The 14,868-nt window shown below is 38.4% G+C and overlaps 1 protein-coding gene across 1 annotated transcript in view; it reads left to right on the forward strand.

Moving 5' to 3' along the window:
• Positions 1-14,568, forward strand: part of ABCC8 (ATP-binding cassette, sub-family C (CFTR/MRP), member 8) — an 82,439-nt gene extending 67,871 nt beyond the window's left edge. The window contains exons 30-39 of the mRNA XM_009995408.1: positions 3,182-3,284; positions 4,647-4,760; positions 5,383-5,503; positions 5,657-5,787; positions 6,353-6,431; positions 7,283-7,391; positions 8,936-9,039; positions 9,790-9,923; positions 11,272-11,334; positions 14,344-14,568. Of these exons, the coding sequence (XP_009993710.1) occupies positions 3,182-3,284; positions 4,647-4,760; positions 5,383-5,503; positions 5,657-5,787; positions 6,353-6,431; positions 7,283-7,391; positions 8,936-9,039; positions 9,790-9,923; positions 11,272-11,334; positions 14,344-14,481 (1,096 nt within the window). The 3' untranslated portion in view covers positions 14,482-14,568. The remainder of the gene's footprint in view (positions 1-3,181; positions 3,285-4,646; positions 4,761-5,382; positions 5,504-5,656; positions 5,788-6,352; positions 6,432-7,282; positions 7,392-8,935; positions 9,040-9,789; positions 9,924-11,271; positions 11,335-14,343) is intronic.
• The last annotated feature ends 300 nt before the right edge of the window (positions 14,569-14,868 follow it).

Below are 14,868 nucleotides of genomic sequence, written 5' to 3' on the forward strand. Positions count from 1 at the left end.
TATGCCAGAGTAATTTGTGTATGAGTCAGTGTCCTGGTAAGCTAGTGGCTTCAGAGGATACAGTAGCACCCTAAGTGATTTTTCAGGTGGCTAGCTGAAAATGTGGTTGTCTATACTGATTTTGAAAATACTGAAGCTGAAGGCAGCCTCTCATCACCTGTTTTGATTCATGCTTCCACTCATATAAGCTCACAGGAGCAGCCCAGGAATAGATGATAACGTGCCTGGGCTGTGTGTCGGTTACAGAAATGGCAGTCACGCTGATGCTAGCAGAGGTACCAGTAAAGCCACTGCCCAGCTCAGTGGTGCGTGGTACCAGAGGTACCAGTAAAGCCACTGCCCAGCTCACCAGCTGCTTTCCCTGCACTAGTGCTATTCTTGTCCTTTCCCAGTGGACTCAAATGTGATCAACTGTCTTCCATACACATCTCATCTAGATGTCTACACATTCTGTCAGTTAATTAGTACTGTTACTATTCTATCTTCTTCAATTATGTAATGGAAGGCATGCACAAAGTTAACTTTTCTTAAAGTATTCTAAATAGGATATAAATAGGTCAATGAGAGAGCAATGGGTGTAAAAGTTTGTTTCTTTTTCACTGAAGTTACCTTCCTGAAGTGGTAGAACAGCATAGCATTTTTCTATTTCTAATTACTGTTACTGGTGGGATATTTAATTCATTAAGTGCCAACAGTGTTCTCTGTTCAGTTTTAAGGAAATACAATTTCTCTTTTAATTTTTGCTTTTCTCTTTTTATCCATACATTCTGCTACCTCATCAAGAGAGTCTTTAGATTACTATGCCTGTATATTTTCAGATGTTGATGTGAGAAATAACATTCGGTGCCATCTAGCTAATATTTTCAGTCTTTTGGAGCATTCCCTCTTGATTCTTCCTGTCACCTTGAAATTAATTCCTCTGTCAAGAGTATTGTTTGGTGCCTCCTTTTTCTTAAATGCTGCAGTAATTGATGTGTCTCTGACCCAAACAGCCATGTGTGCCCAGTAAGTTCTGTATTCCATCTGCCTGCCAGCCTCCTGTGGCAGCTGGTAACCTAGCTATTTTTAGGACTGTGTAACTTTTCAGCTGTCTAACCTATTAGCAGGAGTGGAGTTCAGAATTGCTAGCTTGAGCATTGCTAAAAATAACACTAATTCAGGAATCCAGACATTTAAGTTAGGAGGTGCCAGTTGTTCCTGGAGTGTCCTTACCCTTTATAATTCTCGGTCCTGCACTTACTCAGAATACATCAGGATAGAGCAGTACAAAATAAAAATAAATTAAAAAAAAAAAAAAAAAGCAAGGGGAGATCAGAAAGACAGCTACTGTTGCAGCTGTAAATGCACCTTCAGCAGATGCCCTGGCCTGATTTATATTTTGCTGTCTGGCACCTCAGATAGCATTGGTGCTAATTATCAAGAAAATGTAAATGTGAAGGCTTCTGCAAAGACTGGTCCGTATTCTGAGAGGCCTAGTAATCTGGGGATGCCTTCTTAAGAGAAATTCTGCTATTTCTGCAGTACTCCACCAACAGTGGTAACTTTGTCTTCATTCCCATTCCTTGTGCATACAGGTGACTCCTAAGGCATATCTGCATCATGATACAGAGATAGGAAAGTGAAATGTGACTGAATTGCTTTCAGAAGCAGTGCAGCCATCTCTGTATGTTGGGGCACTGAGGTAGTTAGTTCTGAAGAAAGGCAGGGCTCACTAAGTGACACTGTGTGATGCTAATATTTGCTTTCAGGAGCTACTCTAGGCTATGCAAACACAACAACACACTTGGAGCTAGCCCAGGCCATCCTCCATTGAACACAGCAGACACATCTCTTAGGGCTTGGCACACTGGCTAAGCTGTGAACAGCTAAATTATGTCCACAAAGTGGCACTTACTTCTTTACCACAAAAGCATCAATGATTTATGTAAAGTATTTATTATAACTTTATTATACTGGACTCTGAAGAAGGATTAATACACTATGCAGTGAACAAATCTATAGCTTCTCTAAGTTATATACTACATACTTAAACAAAACATTGTCGTATCTTTCTCTCATACCAGGGTAAGGAGAGCTTAGTTTATAAATAAGTGGTACTTTTTGCAACCATAGTAGCTAATGGTATAAATAGGGCAAAGTTCTATAGAGGGAGATCAGCAAGTTTGTTAAACTTGCTAATGGAATAAAGGGGGTGGGAAGGGAATACAAGCTTTGGGTGCTAAACTAGGTCTTCAGGCCTTCTTCAAGCTTCTGTTACTACCTTGGAAAACACTTTTGTGCCAAACTTCTCCTTTAGTATTAGACAATTATTTATACACTTTATTATCACCATATTAATTTACACCTACACAAATAAATATGCTCAGCTAAAAGGGCTGACTTCCATGTTTGCCAAGAGCCTGGTCTAAACAGGTGTAGCAGGGAATCATCTTCCTTATCTGCTGAATTCAAAGCAAAATTAATTGATTCAGCTACTCTGAGTGGGTGCAGAACCCACTATAATAGACTGTAAATGGACATATTTGCCGTTAATCTTTTTTTGTATTCTGTGGCTAATTCATTTGGTGTGAAGGGAACACAGCTCTTTCCAGCCTGTTACTTTTTGTTGCACCGTGTGCTTGGACTTTTGTTTTCCAAAGTGTTCCATTTGTTTAGTGATAAGAACACGTTTGTCTAACACTGGAGCTACCATGACTTGAGGTACTTTGAATTTATACTTCATAAATGATTACAATTTCTAGGCACTGCAATAATATAGGTTTTAGAACTTAAGCTTATATTACAAAGAGAGAGAAGGAACTGCATTTTGCAGCATTAATACTTATTTTCACAAGTACATGCATGTATTATTTCTTTTTTATGTGTTTTTTTTTTGTTTCAGATTTCTCTCTTAGTTTACCATGCAATAAAATACATTTAGAAAATGCCAATGTGATCCAGAATTCTCATATAGATTTTCATCAATGCAATAACATCCATTTTCTCCTGAAGGTAGTTTAGAAATACAGTTTCTTTGTGTCTAATACAGGTCTACAGATTATGTGACTCTGAATTATTGATAGGCTGATTTAGACCCTGTGTCAAGCTGCCCACGAGCATGTACTCCCTGAAATAAAGTTTTACTTTCATTTTTCCAAGGCCCCAAGGCCATACCCTTTTTTCTTTTTTATTTTTTTTTTAGGTATGAAGCCAAATTTCGACAAAAGCTTCTTGAATACACAGATTCCAACAATATTGCTTCCCTTTTCCTTACAGCTGCCAATCGCTGGCTAGAAGTCCGCATGGCAAGTACATTATTTTTGTGTATACACAATAAATGTATTTTACTTCATTCCAAGGCATCTGATGAGACATTCAACAGTTTTCCAGCCTCGTCTGGGTTTCAAAGCTATACCTTTCCCCTTTTTATCTCTCTATCTGTAATGAACATGTGCCCAACCCATCCTGGAAGCTGAATGGAGTAGGAATTTTTGCCATAGCCTGCAGCTGTTTCTCCAAGGCAGGAATAGTTTTTGTAGGTCACATTGACTCCTCTGTGTGAGAATAGTGATCAGAGCTGTTTGGGCTGTGCTGCCAGCTGGCATGCCTTTCTGGGACTGTGTTAGTCAGCGTTAGCAGGCCGTTGGTTTGTGGCTCCCCATCTTAATAAGCAGAAGGACACAGACAGGTGTATGCCTGTTTTGTGTTATCTGAAGAATTTCAAAGATATTCAGGTGCCTGTTTCCTTAGAGTGCTAAGTAAAGTCACCTGGCATGAGAAATTTTATGTTGTGAATTGTGGTATTTGTATCAGAGTGTTAGATACAGGTGTAGTGGCATTGTTGTGGTAGTATAACATGGGTTTCTTGTATGTTCCAAGTGTAGGTTTATTTGTATTTCTTGTCACACCCTATACCTCCATTTTGGACTCCATTCTAGCTCCTACCTTTCACTACTTAATTTCAGATATTGAGTGTGACTTAAGTAAAATGTTATTACCCTTTTATATATTCAGTCCTACACCATCTGAAGTCCCTAATTCTCATCAATGCCTGTATCATTAAACAGAACAAACACAGATGAGTGTCAGTTTCCCTCCTACACAGTTCATTTAATAAAATTACCTAACAGACTACAAAAAGACTGTGGAAAGTCAAATAACTAATGATTTAAATTAAAGTAGCAAAAGCCCATCATGGGTGGATATAGTCCAACTAATAGATACATGCTGTGCAAGACCAGCTTGCTTGAGTAATACGGGTGGCAGCCACCCAGCAGTAACTGCAGTGATTTCCAGCAGTCAGTCATCAGCCACAGAGTGGATCCACTCACAGAGGGGATCATGTGAGCATTTCCCTCCCAGCCCAGGTAATGTCCACAGCACAGTTTCAGCCACCTCTCTTACATGCTTAAGATTCTGTGTTGACTTCTCCAGAAGAAGATTAAGAGTGTTGGTACAGCTCCTGTGTAAAATAGTGCTTCCAAACAGCACAGCCACACTACAGGTGATGAGAATGGGTTCCTAGGCAGGGTCTGTATGGACTTGTTTGGTATTTCCTGCCTGTATTTCAAACTGTGCAATGGGTTTGTTGTTTGCTATGCAAAGTTATGAGAACTTTTTAATAATTTGTAGACTTATAGTGATGGAGTTTATTCATATTTCTTCAGGAGTACATTGGAGCATGCGTGGTACTCATAGCAGCTGTCACTTCTATTACCAGTTGCCTGTATAACAATCTCTCTTCAGGACTTGTAGGCTTGGGACTAACCTATGCTCTTATGGTAAGAATCTCAGGACCCTTTTTGTCTCTCCCAAACATTTTTTTTGTAATTCTTGAGGACACAAAGATGAACAGGAAGGTTGAAGGTGTCTGTACATCTATAGTGGGTATCGTAACATTACTGAAACCATGTGCTAACTTCAGTTCACATTCCACGGTTGGCATATTTGAGTGTATGCTTTCTTCAGTTTCTAGATAAAGCAATCATCAAAGTGTTAGTTCAAATATGTCATAAAAACATAGCCAAGTGGCATCATTATTTTTTTAATTGTCTTGGATATTTTTTCAGTGCATCAATTGTAATTATCCCCTGGTACATCATTCTAGACTGTCAAACCTGTAGTTACCAGGATTATGTCTTTTCACCTGTCTTTACTGCTCCCTTTCCTCTTTCCTGTTGGTGTAGATCAGATCTCCATATACCGAAGTATCTGTGCACTGCAGTTAGGAAATTTAACCTTCAGTCATTGTTGTCCCCCTGTTGATGTGTACCATACAGTTCATTCACAACTTCAGCTTATTACAGAACAAGTGTTACTGTGGAGGAATGTAAACTGCATGCTGGTCAAATGTTGCAAACTACTAAAAATCTGGGATTCAGTAGTGTATCTGCTTTACATCAGGTGTCTAACTATCTGAATTGGATGGTTCGTAACCTGGCTGACATGGAGATCCAGCTGGGTGCAGTGAAACGAATCAATGGCCTTCTCAAAACAGAAGCTGAAAATTACGAAGGGCTCCTTTGTAAGTGCAGTTTTGTGCAGCATGCAGAAAGAGCTTGCTGAAATGTTAATGATTTTGCAGTGTTCTATCATGAAAAATGTAATAAATAATTTAATAAGTTGATTAGCTTATTACAAGAGGGTTGATTTTTTGGGTTTTGTGCTTCTTGTACAGCTTCCTCACAGATTCCCCAGAACTGGCCAGACAGAGGGGAGATCCAAATCCAGAACCTCAGTGTTCGATATGATAGCAACTTAAAGCCAGTGCTAAAGCATGTCAATGCCCACATCTCTCCAGGACAAAAGGTAAAGAACTGCAGTGACTCTGAGAACCTCTCTAGACTAGCACATCATAGAAATCATGAAGTAGAAAAAACACACCACAGTATGTCATGAGGACTGAGTTACAGAATTTTTTCTCTAAGAGTCTAGTGCCTTTTAAAAGACTCTGTGGGTTTCTTAGTTTGGTGTGTTTAGGCACATATTGGAGTGAGAAGTTAGAACTACACACCACTTCGCAGTATCCCAGTGCCTGGCTGTCAGCACAGTGCAAGAAGCAGCAACAGTGACCCCTTACTGTGTTAGACCTACTTGCCATCATTCTCTTGTGTCTGTCTTGCCTTTACTCCCATTGTTGCCACTCCACTATTGTTCTTGTATAGAGGACTGGCCTTGATTTATCCCTAAATGCTTAGGCTCCTAAAGAAAAAGAGTGAACTTAAGGATTCTGCTATGGCCAGTTCAGTTTGATTGAACTGTCAGGAGGATCATGTGGATCGAAACAGATTCTCCATCCACTCACTTTTAAGTGTCAAATACAGGCATTACCCATTTCTGCTCACCTGATGTTCACCTGCTTTCTCTGTCACAGATTGGGATCTGCGGCCGAACAGGCAGTGGAAAATCTTCCTTCTCTCTTGCGTTTTTCAGAATGGTTGACACTTTTGAGGGTGAGATTACACTTTTGTATGTTGATAACACTTAGCTCCTGAAGATGCTTTGATAGTCCATTCCTTAGCAGCAGCAACTTTGAAGTGTTATTTACTTTTTTTAAATCTGCAGGATACATTCTCTGGCCTTGTTTACATTCCTCCTCATCTGTCACCTACCAGCTGTGCCATTGATGAGCTGGATCAATAAAAACTCTACTTGACAGAAGCTAAATTTCTTTTGTGTTGTTAAAAGAGTAGGAGCAAATCATAGAAGGGGAAGGTGTTCAAGTGCAATAAAGGATCCACACTGAAGGCACAGATAGGAGTCACAGGGCCCACTGGGGACTGCAGTTTGGCCTGCTGTCCTGGAACTTCCTGATGTATGTGCTATGTCCATGTACCTCATAGAGCCTCTCAAAAAATGGTAGAGTCAGTTTCCGACTCACATTGCCCACAGGGCCCTTATGCAGAGCCAGACAGTTGTACCTGGAGATAAAATTCTGATGTGCTCAATAGTAATTTGGCTTTTTGAAACCGTTGTTCCCACTGGCAACTAGTTCCTGGTTGAAGTAACCTCTCACCTTCTTGTTTGATAGATGTTTGTAACAGTCAAGCAGATAAGCAGTGTGTCTAATAATTCATAAAATCTTACAGATATACTTCCTATTCCTCCCAACTAAGGCTTTGGCTCAAGACAATTGTGCTTGCTACTTCACCAAAACTTATTTCATTAGTGAATAAGGCAAGACACAGTTCAAGGCCTGCTCCTGCTGTACTGTATCACACACTGAAAGTGAGCCATGTCTTTGCCAGCAGCTGTGTGGCATGATAAGCAGTGCAGTAGACTATATCTGTTTTCTTTTGAATAGGAAGGATTATCATTGATGGTATAGATATCGCTAAGCTGCCCTTACAGACCTTGAGATCCAGGCTGTCAATCATTCTCCAAGATCCTATTTTATTCAGCGGAACAATTCGGTAAGCATTAAGCACCAGCAGTAAAAGCCATCTAATTAATTTTATGCCATCATATATTATCGTTACGCCATGTTATTAGTTTTACAGAACTGCTGATAGCAAACTGTTGAATTCTGGTCTCCTCAGTTGGAGTGGGGATGATCACTGCTTTCTGTCTGTGCCTTTTACCCACCCCTGCCAGGCTGTGCCGTGCCAGTGCCCGAGGCTGGTCAGCACACTGTCAGCAGAAGGCATCCCATGCCTGGGAAGTAGGAAAAGTCATGATTTATTCCTCCAAGATGGAGTAATCAGTTTAGCTCACTGATCAAATACTTAGAACCATCAGCACTTCTTGAAACCTTCTTTTTACTACATTGCTTTTGATCTGTCTGCCTTTAAAATTGAGATGGAAAAAATGCAGACTAAAAAAATTATGTAGAAAAAGGGAATGATATGAGAAGTACTGGGAGAGTTCTGGGCTCTGTCCATGTTGCTCTGCTAATCTTTGAGACATTCTTTCTTCTGTGAGAATATCTGTGGAAATCCTCTTTCTCTGAGAGGATGATGCAGTAGAAATAGTGGAAAAAGCTCCACAGTTTCCAGCAAACATCCTTCCCTATGTCTGTGGCATTTACTTTAGAAAGAGTACAATCCTCAGTGCAGAATTATGTCACCTGCAGTTAAAGTTTCTAAATAAGTCATTTTCAGGGTGTGAAATGATAAGGGCTTCTGTGGTTTGCTTACTTCACACTACTACAGATCCCAGTATTATCTCCTGAATTTGCCTGAATAGACTATTATTCATTCATGGCAGAACATGAGGTGACTATACCTTCGCTTTATTAATTAACTTATTAAAAATTTATTTAGGTCAGTATTGGCCCTTCACAGCACAGACAGTAGGAGTAAAAAGTAAAACTAAATAGTGTTACACACAATTCAATCTTTAATTTTTTATTATCATTTGATATATTAATATGGAGCGAAATTCATATTTGTTGCTATCATTTCTGGAATACAGCAAACTAAAACAACATGCATCTGTTCATAAATCCAAGGTTTATTCAGCTGAAGACTTGCATTTCGTAACTTTGTATGAAGCTTGATTGTTCTGTTTAGCATTTCTATAGTATTAAAGAACAAAGACATTGGATTTAAAAGAAGAAATTGTATAATTTTGGCTTTTGTTAATAAATTAACATTAATTTAAACTGATTATATTCGCAGCTTTTGTTCTTCAGAGCTTTGTCTAGTAAAACATAAGAATTTGTTTACTTTATTCAGGACAAAAGAAATTCTAACACCACAAAGATATCTGCAAAACAGGAAGCTTTTGCTGTTCTGCTTAACTGGAAGTGTCTAATTTTGTCTGAATTCCATTGGTGTAAATGTTGACCAAGTCTGCAAAATTCAGAGGATTTATACCAAAGACAGATCAGAATTAGGCCCAGATCTTTGGTTTATGTTTCTGGTTATTTGCAAGTTTGTTTCTAAGCACGCTGAAAGGGTAAATACATTGCAGAATTTTATATTGAGTGATATTCTTTAATTATGCACAACTGTAGGTTTAACTTGGACCCTGAGAAGAAGTGCACTGACAGCATGCTGTGGGAAGCACTGGAGATAGCCCAGCTCAAGCATGTGGTGAAAGCACTTCCTGGGGGCCTAGGTAATAAGACTTCCTTCTTGAGAAGATTGTCAAGTGTTCACAACATTGCTGTTTCACATTTACTGTTTATTAAAAAGGCAACTGCTGAAGGTAAAGCTTTATAGATTTATGGAAGATGACAAAAAGTGCTTGCCTGGAGCCAAAGGTCCTACATCCATCTATCTCCCTTACCAACTGCACCTTTGGGGCAAAATTGTTTCTATTCAAATCAATAGTACAATTATTATTTTATTTCAGTATGTATTTGTTTTGAAGCATTGAGGTTTACGAGTCTTGGGAATTCAAATAAGGTGCCAATAAGTCAGGTGTTATCTAGAATATGTTTTTTTGTATTTTCCAGTAGTCTTGTCCAGGGAGGAAGATTTCAAAAGCTTTAAGGTGTGAATCATCTGGCCATACAAAAAAAACCAAACCCAAACCCATCAAACCACAAAAAAACCCAAACAACTACCAAAGAAACCCAAAAACTTTAAAAATAGCAAAGGCTTAGGGTAAAAAAAAAAAAGATGGATGCCACTTTGACAGGGGAATGCAATGTCCTAAATTCGCTGTTAAATATCCTTAGCTACTTTGATGTCTAATATATAAAGAATATAGTGAGACAGAAGCACTGTTTGTTTTGAAAAATTGAAATAAACAGGCAAAATTGGGTCACCAGCAGTTGTAGACCTAGGAAATGTTACTCTACTCTGACCTGACCTCATATACACACACCCCTCATAAATACTAGTTTTGCTGTGTCCTTTCCAGATGCTATAGTCACAGAAGGGGGTGAAAACTTCAGCCAGGGCCAAAGACAGCTCTTCTGCCTAGCAAGGGCTTTTGTGCGGAAGACGAGTATCTTCATCATGGATGAAGCCACAGCATCCATTGACATGGCAACAGTGAGTTTGGAGTGTTTCTGATTTCTTGCTTTCACTGAGGGGGAGACATCTGCCAATGTGCGAAGCAAAATGTGGATAGCAATTCTGTCTACTCTGTAATATGCTCACAACATATTTAGTGTCAATGTGTTTGCAAGTCCAGATAGTTTTGGTTCATCGCTAACTAATCTAAAGAGCTTTTAAATCACTTTACTGGGGATTTAATAGTTATTCCAGTATTACTTGCCTTAGGAAAATGAAGTGTGTTACCCACTGGCAGTTTGATTTCCTAACGTAAACAGAGGTTTGGAAGGTCAGCTGGGATAGTCAGTGAAGGGTAAATTGGCAAGCAGACAAATTTAGCAGCCATGATAGACAATACAAGTCAGGAAGCTAGAAGGCTTCAAAGTAGAGTCAAGAAAATAAATAGAGCCATTAAAAATACAAACTTGGATTATTGCATTAATTGCCAGAAATTCCTAGACAGAGGTTAAACCACACATCAGTGGTGCACTAGAGGATTAGAGCCAAACAGAACAGTGCAGTCTTAGGATAGTGGGTTTTTTTCTCCCTGTTATGTTGCTATGCGAAGTGTTTGCCTTCATTCTATGAGTGAAGGATATAATTGGAGAGATTTATTATAACTGCTACAGTTTTTAGTTCCATAAAATGTTATTGTGTTGGGTGTCTGTAATGTTGAGAATTATATTGTACAGAGCCCAGTTAAATGACATTTTGAATTTTGATGCATTGATGATATGGCTCCTTGCTTGAGATACATATGTAAAGAACAGATAACAGCAAATAAAGGCATCTGTGCTGGTGCCATTCCTAGGCAGTTTGGTACACAACAGCATGTTTCTATATAGCAAACGATGAGTACTTGTTGAGTGAGAACTATGGACATTAAGACCGTCTTAAATATCATCTCCACTCTTAATTAGGCCAGGTACCGCACACTCCCTTGCCACCCCTTGGTGTTAGATGTTCCAAGTGTGCTGGGACATTCCTGGGCTTCCAGCAGGGTGAAGAATGCCTGGCAGAGGCGCCAGCATGCAGGGAGCCTGGCAGCACCCTGAGTTCACCTTTGATTTATTCACCATAAAACTAGGGTCAGGATAGCAGGGCTTTGGGAGCCAGAGCACAGCTCTTGCGTGCACCAGAGGCAGTGGGAGTGGCAGGAGGGAGCAGGGCTGTCTAACAGGAGACCAGGCTTTGACTTATTTCTGACATGTAGTTAATTTTTCATTTCTGCAACAAAGGATCAATAATAGCATGGAATAATCAGTGGTTACTCAAGCTTTCTTAGTGCCATGTATCTATCATGTAACTTCTGTTTGAAAAGCAACAAATGTTTTTCTTTACACAGGAGAACATACTCCAGAAGGTAGTCATGACTGCATTTGCTGACCGTACTGTGGTTACAATAGCAGTAAGTACAGTCCCTGCTACCATTCTAATGCAAACAAGAATCAGAAGTGCCACATAAGTCAGTTCTTGTCAGTGTTAATAAATGTGTTAATTTGGTCATTAATCTTCTTTTAATGCTGTGTTTGAGTGTAAGATTTCTTTTTCCATTTAAACTATTAAATACATAACAATAGCTTCTTAAATGTGTTGTGTGATGCTAAGTCTGATTGTAAAGGCATGTAATATAAGTATTTTCTGTTTCTCATTTTAGGCTAATTTAAAATACAATATGACTTTGACTACAGTAAAATCTAAGAATAAGTTTCACCACGCTACATAATCATTTAACTAAGGACAAGTAAAATGGTGTGATAGTACTGCCACCAGATAAAGCAATTATGTTTCAGAATTTAAATAAATGATACTCTTACTAACATTTAAAAATAAACATTCCATCCCTGTTGACAATGTTTTAATATAAATTTGCTTATTCTTGAAGTGGTTATACAAAGATCAATTATCTATTAAAAAATTGTTTATTGAAGAGATTTGACATGAAACAAGGCAGTTGGCTCAATTAAGTGTGTCAGAAGCAATACATATCTTTCAGTCCTGTTTTCTAAAAATGCATATTTCAGGGAGGTGAAATAAAGTCATTATGCTTCTTAACATTTGAATTAAACACAAGTCAAGAAATCTATGCTCAGGAATCATAGTCATACAGCATCTTTTTATTTTCACTTAGCAAACCTAATAGAAAGCCTGGTTTATGTTATGGTATCTATTTATTGTGTTGTTACAAAAACAGCAAAGGAATCACAAACAGGACATTTCCTGATTTTTCTGCATGAAAATTCTGAATTGCACTGCAGTTACATTTATGTATCTTTTTCAGTTTGTTTGGGGTAAGCTGAGGAAGTTTTATTAGCCTTTCACTCCCTTAGTGAGTTATAAACTGCACAGTTCAAACAAACAGCATTTTTGAATAAGCTTTGGTTTTACTTCCAACTGTAAATGTGGCTTACAGCTGGTGGGTTTATATTCAAAACACTGTAGTAAAAATATAATGTGAGGTTTATGGGGGGGCTGGATAGTGTGTGGGGGGAGTGTCTCTTTTTTCCTTCTTTTTTTTTTTTTTCTTTCTTAAAGAAAACCATATATTCTGAGTTTGTGTTTAGGAAGAATAGGAAGAGAGTATAGTATTGGGTCTATATTATTCATGTTATTTTGCCAAGATGGGCAGCACTGATTGTGTTATACTGAGAGAGATCAGAGATCAAAGGTAGCAAGTACAACTGGAATGTGTTATTTCAGTCCCCTCCCCCTGCCTGCAGACTGGATAAATGTCACAGAAAGATTGCAGCAAAGAGATTTGTAGATGCCATCAGTGATTATTTCATGAAACATCTGGCTAGGAAGCCACAGAAGGAAATACAAGAATTGTTTTGGTACTGAGGGCACCTAAGATCTAATTAGGAACCTTATAGGGCAAGAGTGACTGTGTAACAGGGAGCACAGTATTCTGAAATTAAATATCCCTGCAGGAGTAATGAAGACCAAATAAAATCCAGTGCAGTTACATTCCACTTTAAAAAATGGAATTCTGTAAAAGTGAGGAGGCTTGCTAGAAACAAAATGCAAAAATAAAAAAGGGAGAGCAAGAGGGGAAGCTAAAAGAGGAAGCAAAGAAAATAAAATCTACAGGGATCATGGAAATTACTTAATAATTTTATTCAAAAATCCCAGAGACAATGCATGCTGTTTGTTATGAAAGGCTTAAGTAAGGACAGGAAGAAGCTGGTATGGCTAAACAAATAAAAAAGACTGTTAGGAAAAAAAGAAGGCATTCTTGTAAAAGCTGAACTCATAGCCATGTAAAGAAAACAAAAATTGTCCTAAGTTCTGGCATGCTACATGTGAAAATGCAATCATGCAGGCCAAAAAAATCCAAACCCAGCAACAAAAAAAACCCAAACAGAAGCATGTGAGCAGCTTCTGGAAGCCATCAAAACTAATAATGAATCCCTGAAACACTGGGACAAAAGGTCTGTCACTCTACAGGGCCATTAGATGATCAGTACTGGAAAGGAAAGCTCAGAAAAGTGCTGCAAAAAAAGCTAAATTAATTATTTGCAGTATTCACAGTGAAAAAAACTAGGGAGGTTTCTTCCTAATAAAATAATTAATTGTTAAGGCTCACTAGGAAAAAGGTAGAGAACAAAAAAGAAAACATCATACCACTGTGAGTTTGTACATACCTTGAATATTGTGTATACTTTCAGTCTCCTCATCCCCAGAATGACACATTACAAGTGGAAAATGTTGAAAAGCACAAGAATGATCGGACATGTGGAACTGCTCCTTAAGAGCAGCAGCTGTATGGGCTGGGCCTCTTCTGCCTGGAAAAAGATCAACAGAAGGAGATCTGAGCAAGGCCTGCAAAACCAGGAGGCAAGGAGGGAAGAAAGAGGCATCAGATGAAGCCCTGAGCAGCAAGGCCCAGAGCATACAAAAGCAGGTTCTTGTTCATCCAGTGGGGAGCAGGCCTGGGATAATCTTTACCAAATGAAATATTTCCAATATAACATTTTTGAAAGCTCAAGAGAAGACATGGGCAAGGTCTTAGAAGAGAGATCTTTTAGTTTTACAAATAGACAAACCACACCAAGCTCAGGAACCCCACTGATCTAGATGTAGCACAGGACTGGGAGAGTGCAGCACCACACTTGTGCCTTTTCCCACTCTTTCTGGCTGCCTTCTTGTGGAAATGTGTGACAGGACAACGGGCAAGGATGTCATAGTCAGAAATCATATGGCTCTTCATACACAAGTATCTATATGTAATTTAGGTACTTGAATGTCCATGTGGCTCTTGGTCTGTATATTTATCTGCAGTATTTGCACAGTAAATTTGGATTAACAGTAGGAAAAATAGCCTTAATCAAACTTGATAGGAAAATTAATTTCTGGAAGTCTGTCTTATCTTGTAATACATACACTGAACTGGCATTTTGTTTATTTGTTTTTTCAGCATCGTGTGCACACAATCCTCAATGCAGACTTGGTTATTGTCATGAAGAGAGGGGTTATTTTGGAATATGACAAGCCTGAGGTTCTGCTAGAACAAGAAGACAGTGTCTTTGCTTCTTTTGTACAAGCAGATAAGTAATAAAATAAATAATGCATTTTAAAGTACAATTGTATTATTTTCTAAAAATGTAAGATACCTGTAAATAAATGTTATTTCATAATAAATTGAGATATTTCCTTTTTAATAAAAAGCGCAATTTTTTGCCATGTTGAGCATTAAGGGATTATCTATGTACTTTCCCTTTTTGTATACTACTAGTCTATTTGCTACCAAAGAATCATGAAACATAGTTGAAAAAAAAGCTACATAGGTGAAATATAACAGGACACACATCAAACAAACATAACCAGCATGGAATTTTTATGTACCTCTAAAACCTCTACTGTCTTTTTATTAACATGTTATTTTTTGTGTGTCATAGCCCTACTGTAGATAGTGCTCATGACTAAATGCAGAAGGAAAAAT

The sequence above is a fragment of the Chaetura pelagica genome, unplaced genomic scaffold (genome assembly GCF_000747805.2).
Source record: "Chaetura pelagica isolate M959 unplaced genomic scaffold, ChaPel_1.0 scaffold94, whole genome shotgun sequence".
Taxonomy (NCBI): Eukaryota; Metazoa; Chordata; class Aves; order Apodiformes; family Apodidae; genus Chaetura; species Chaetura pelagica.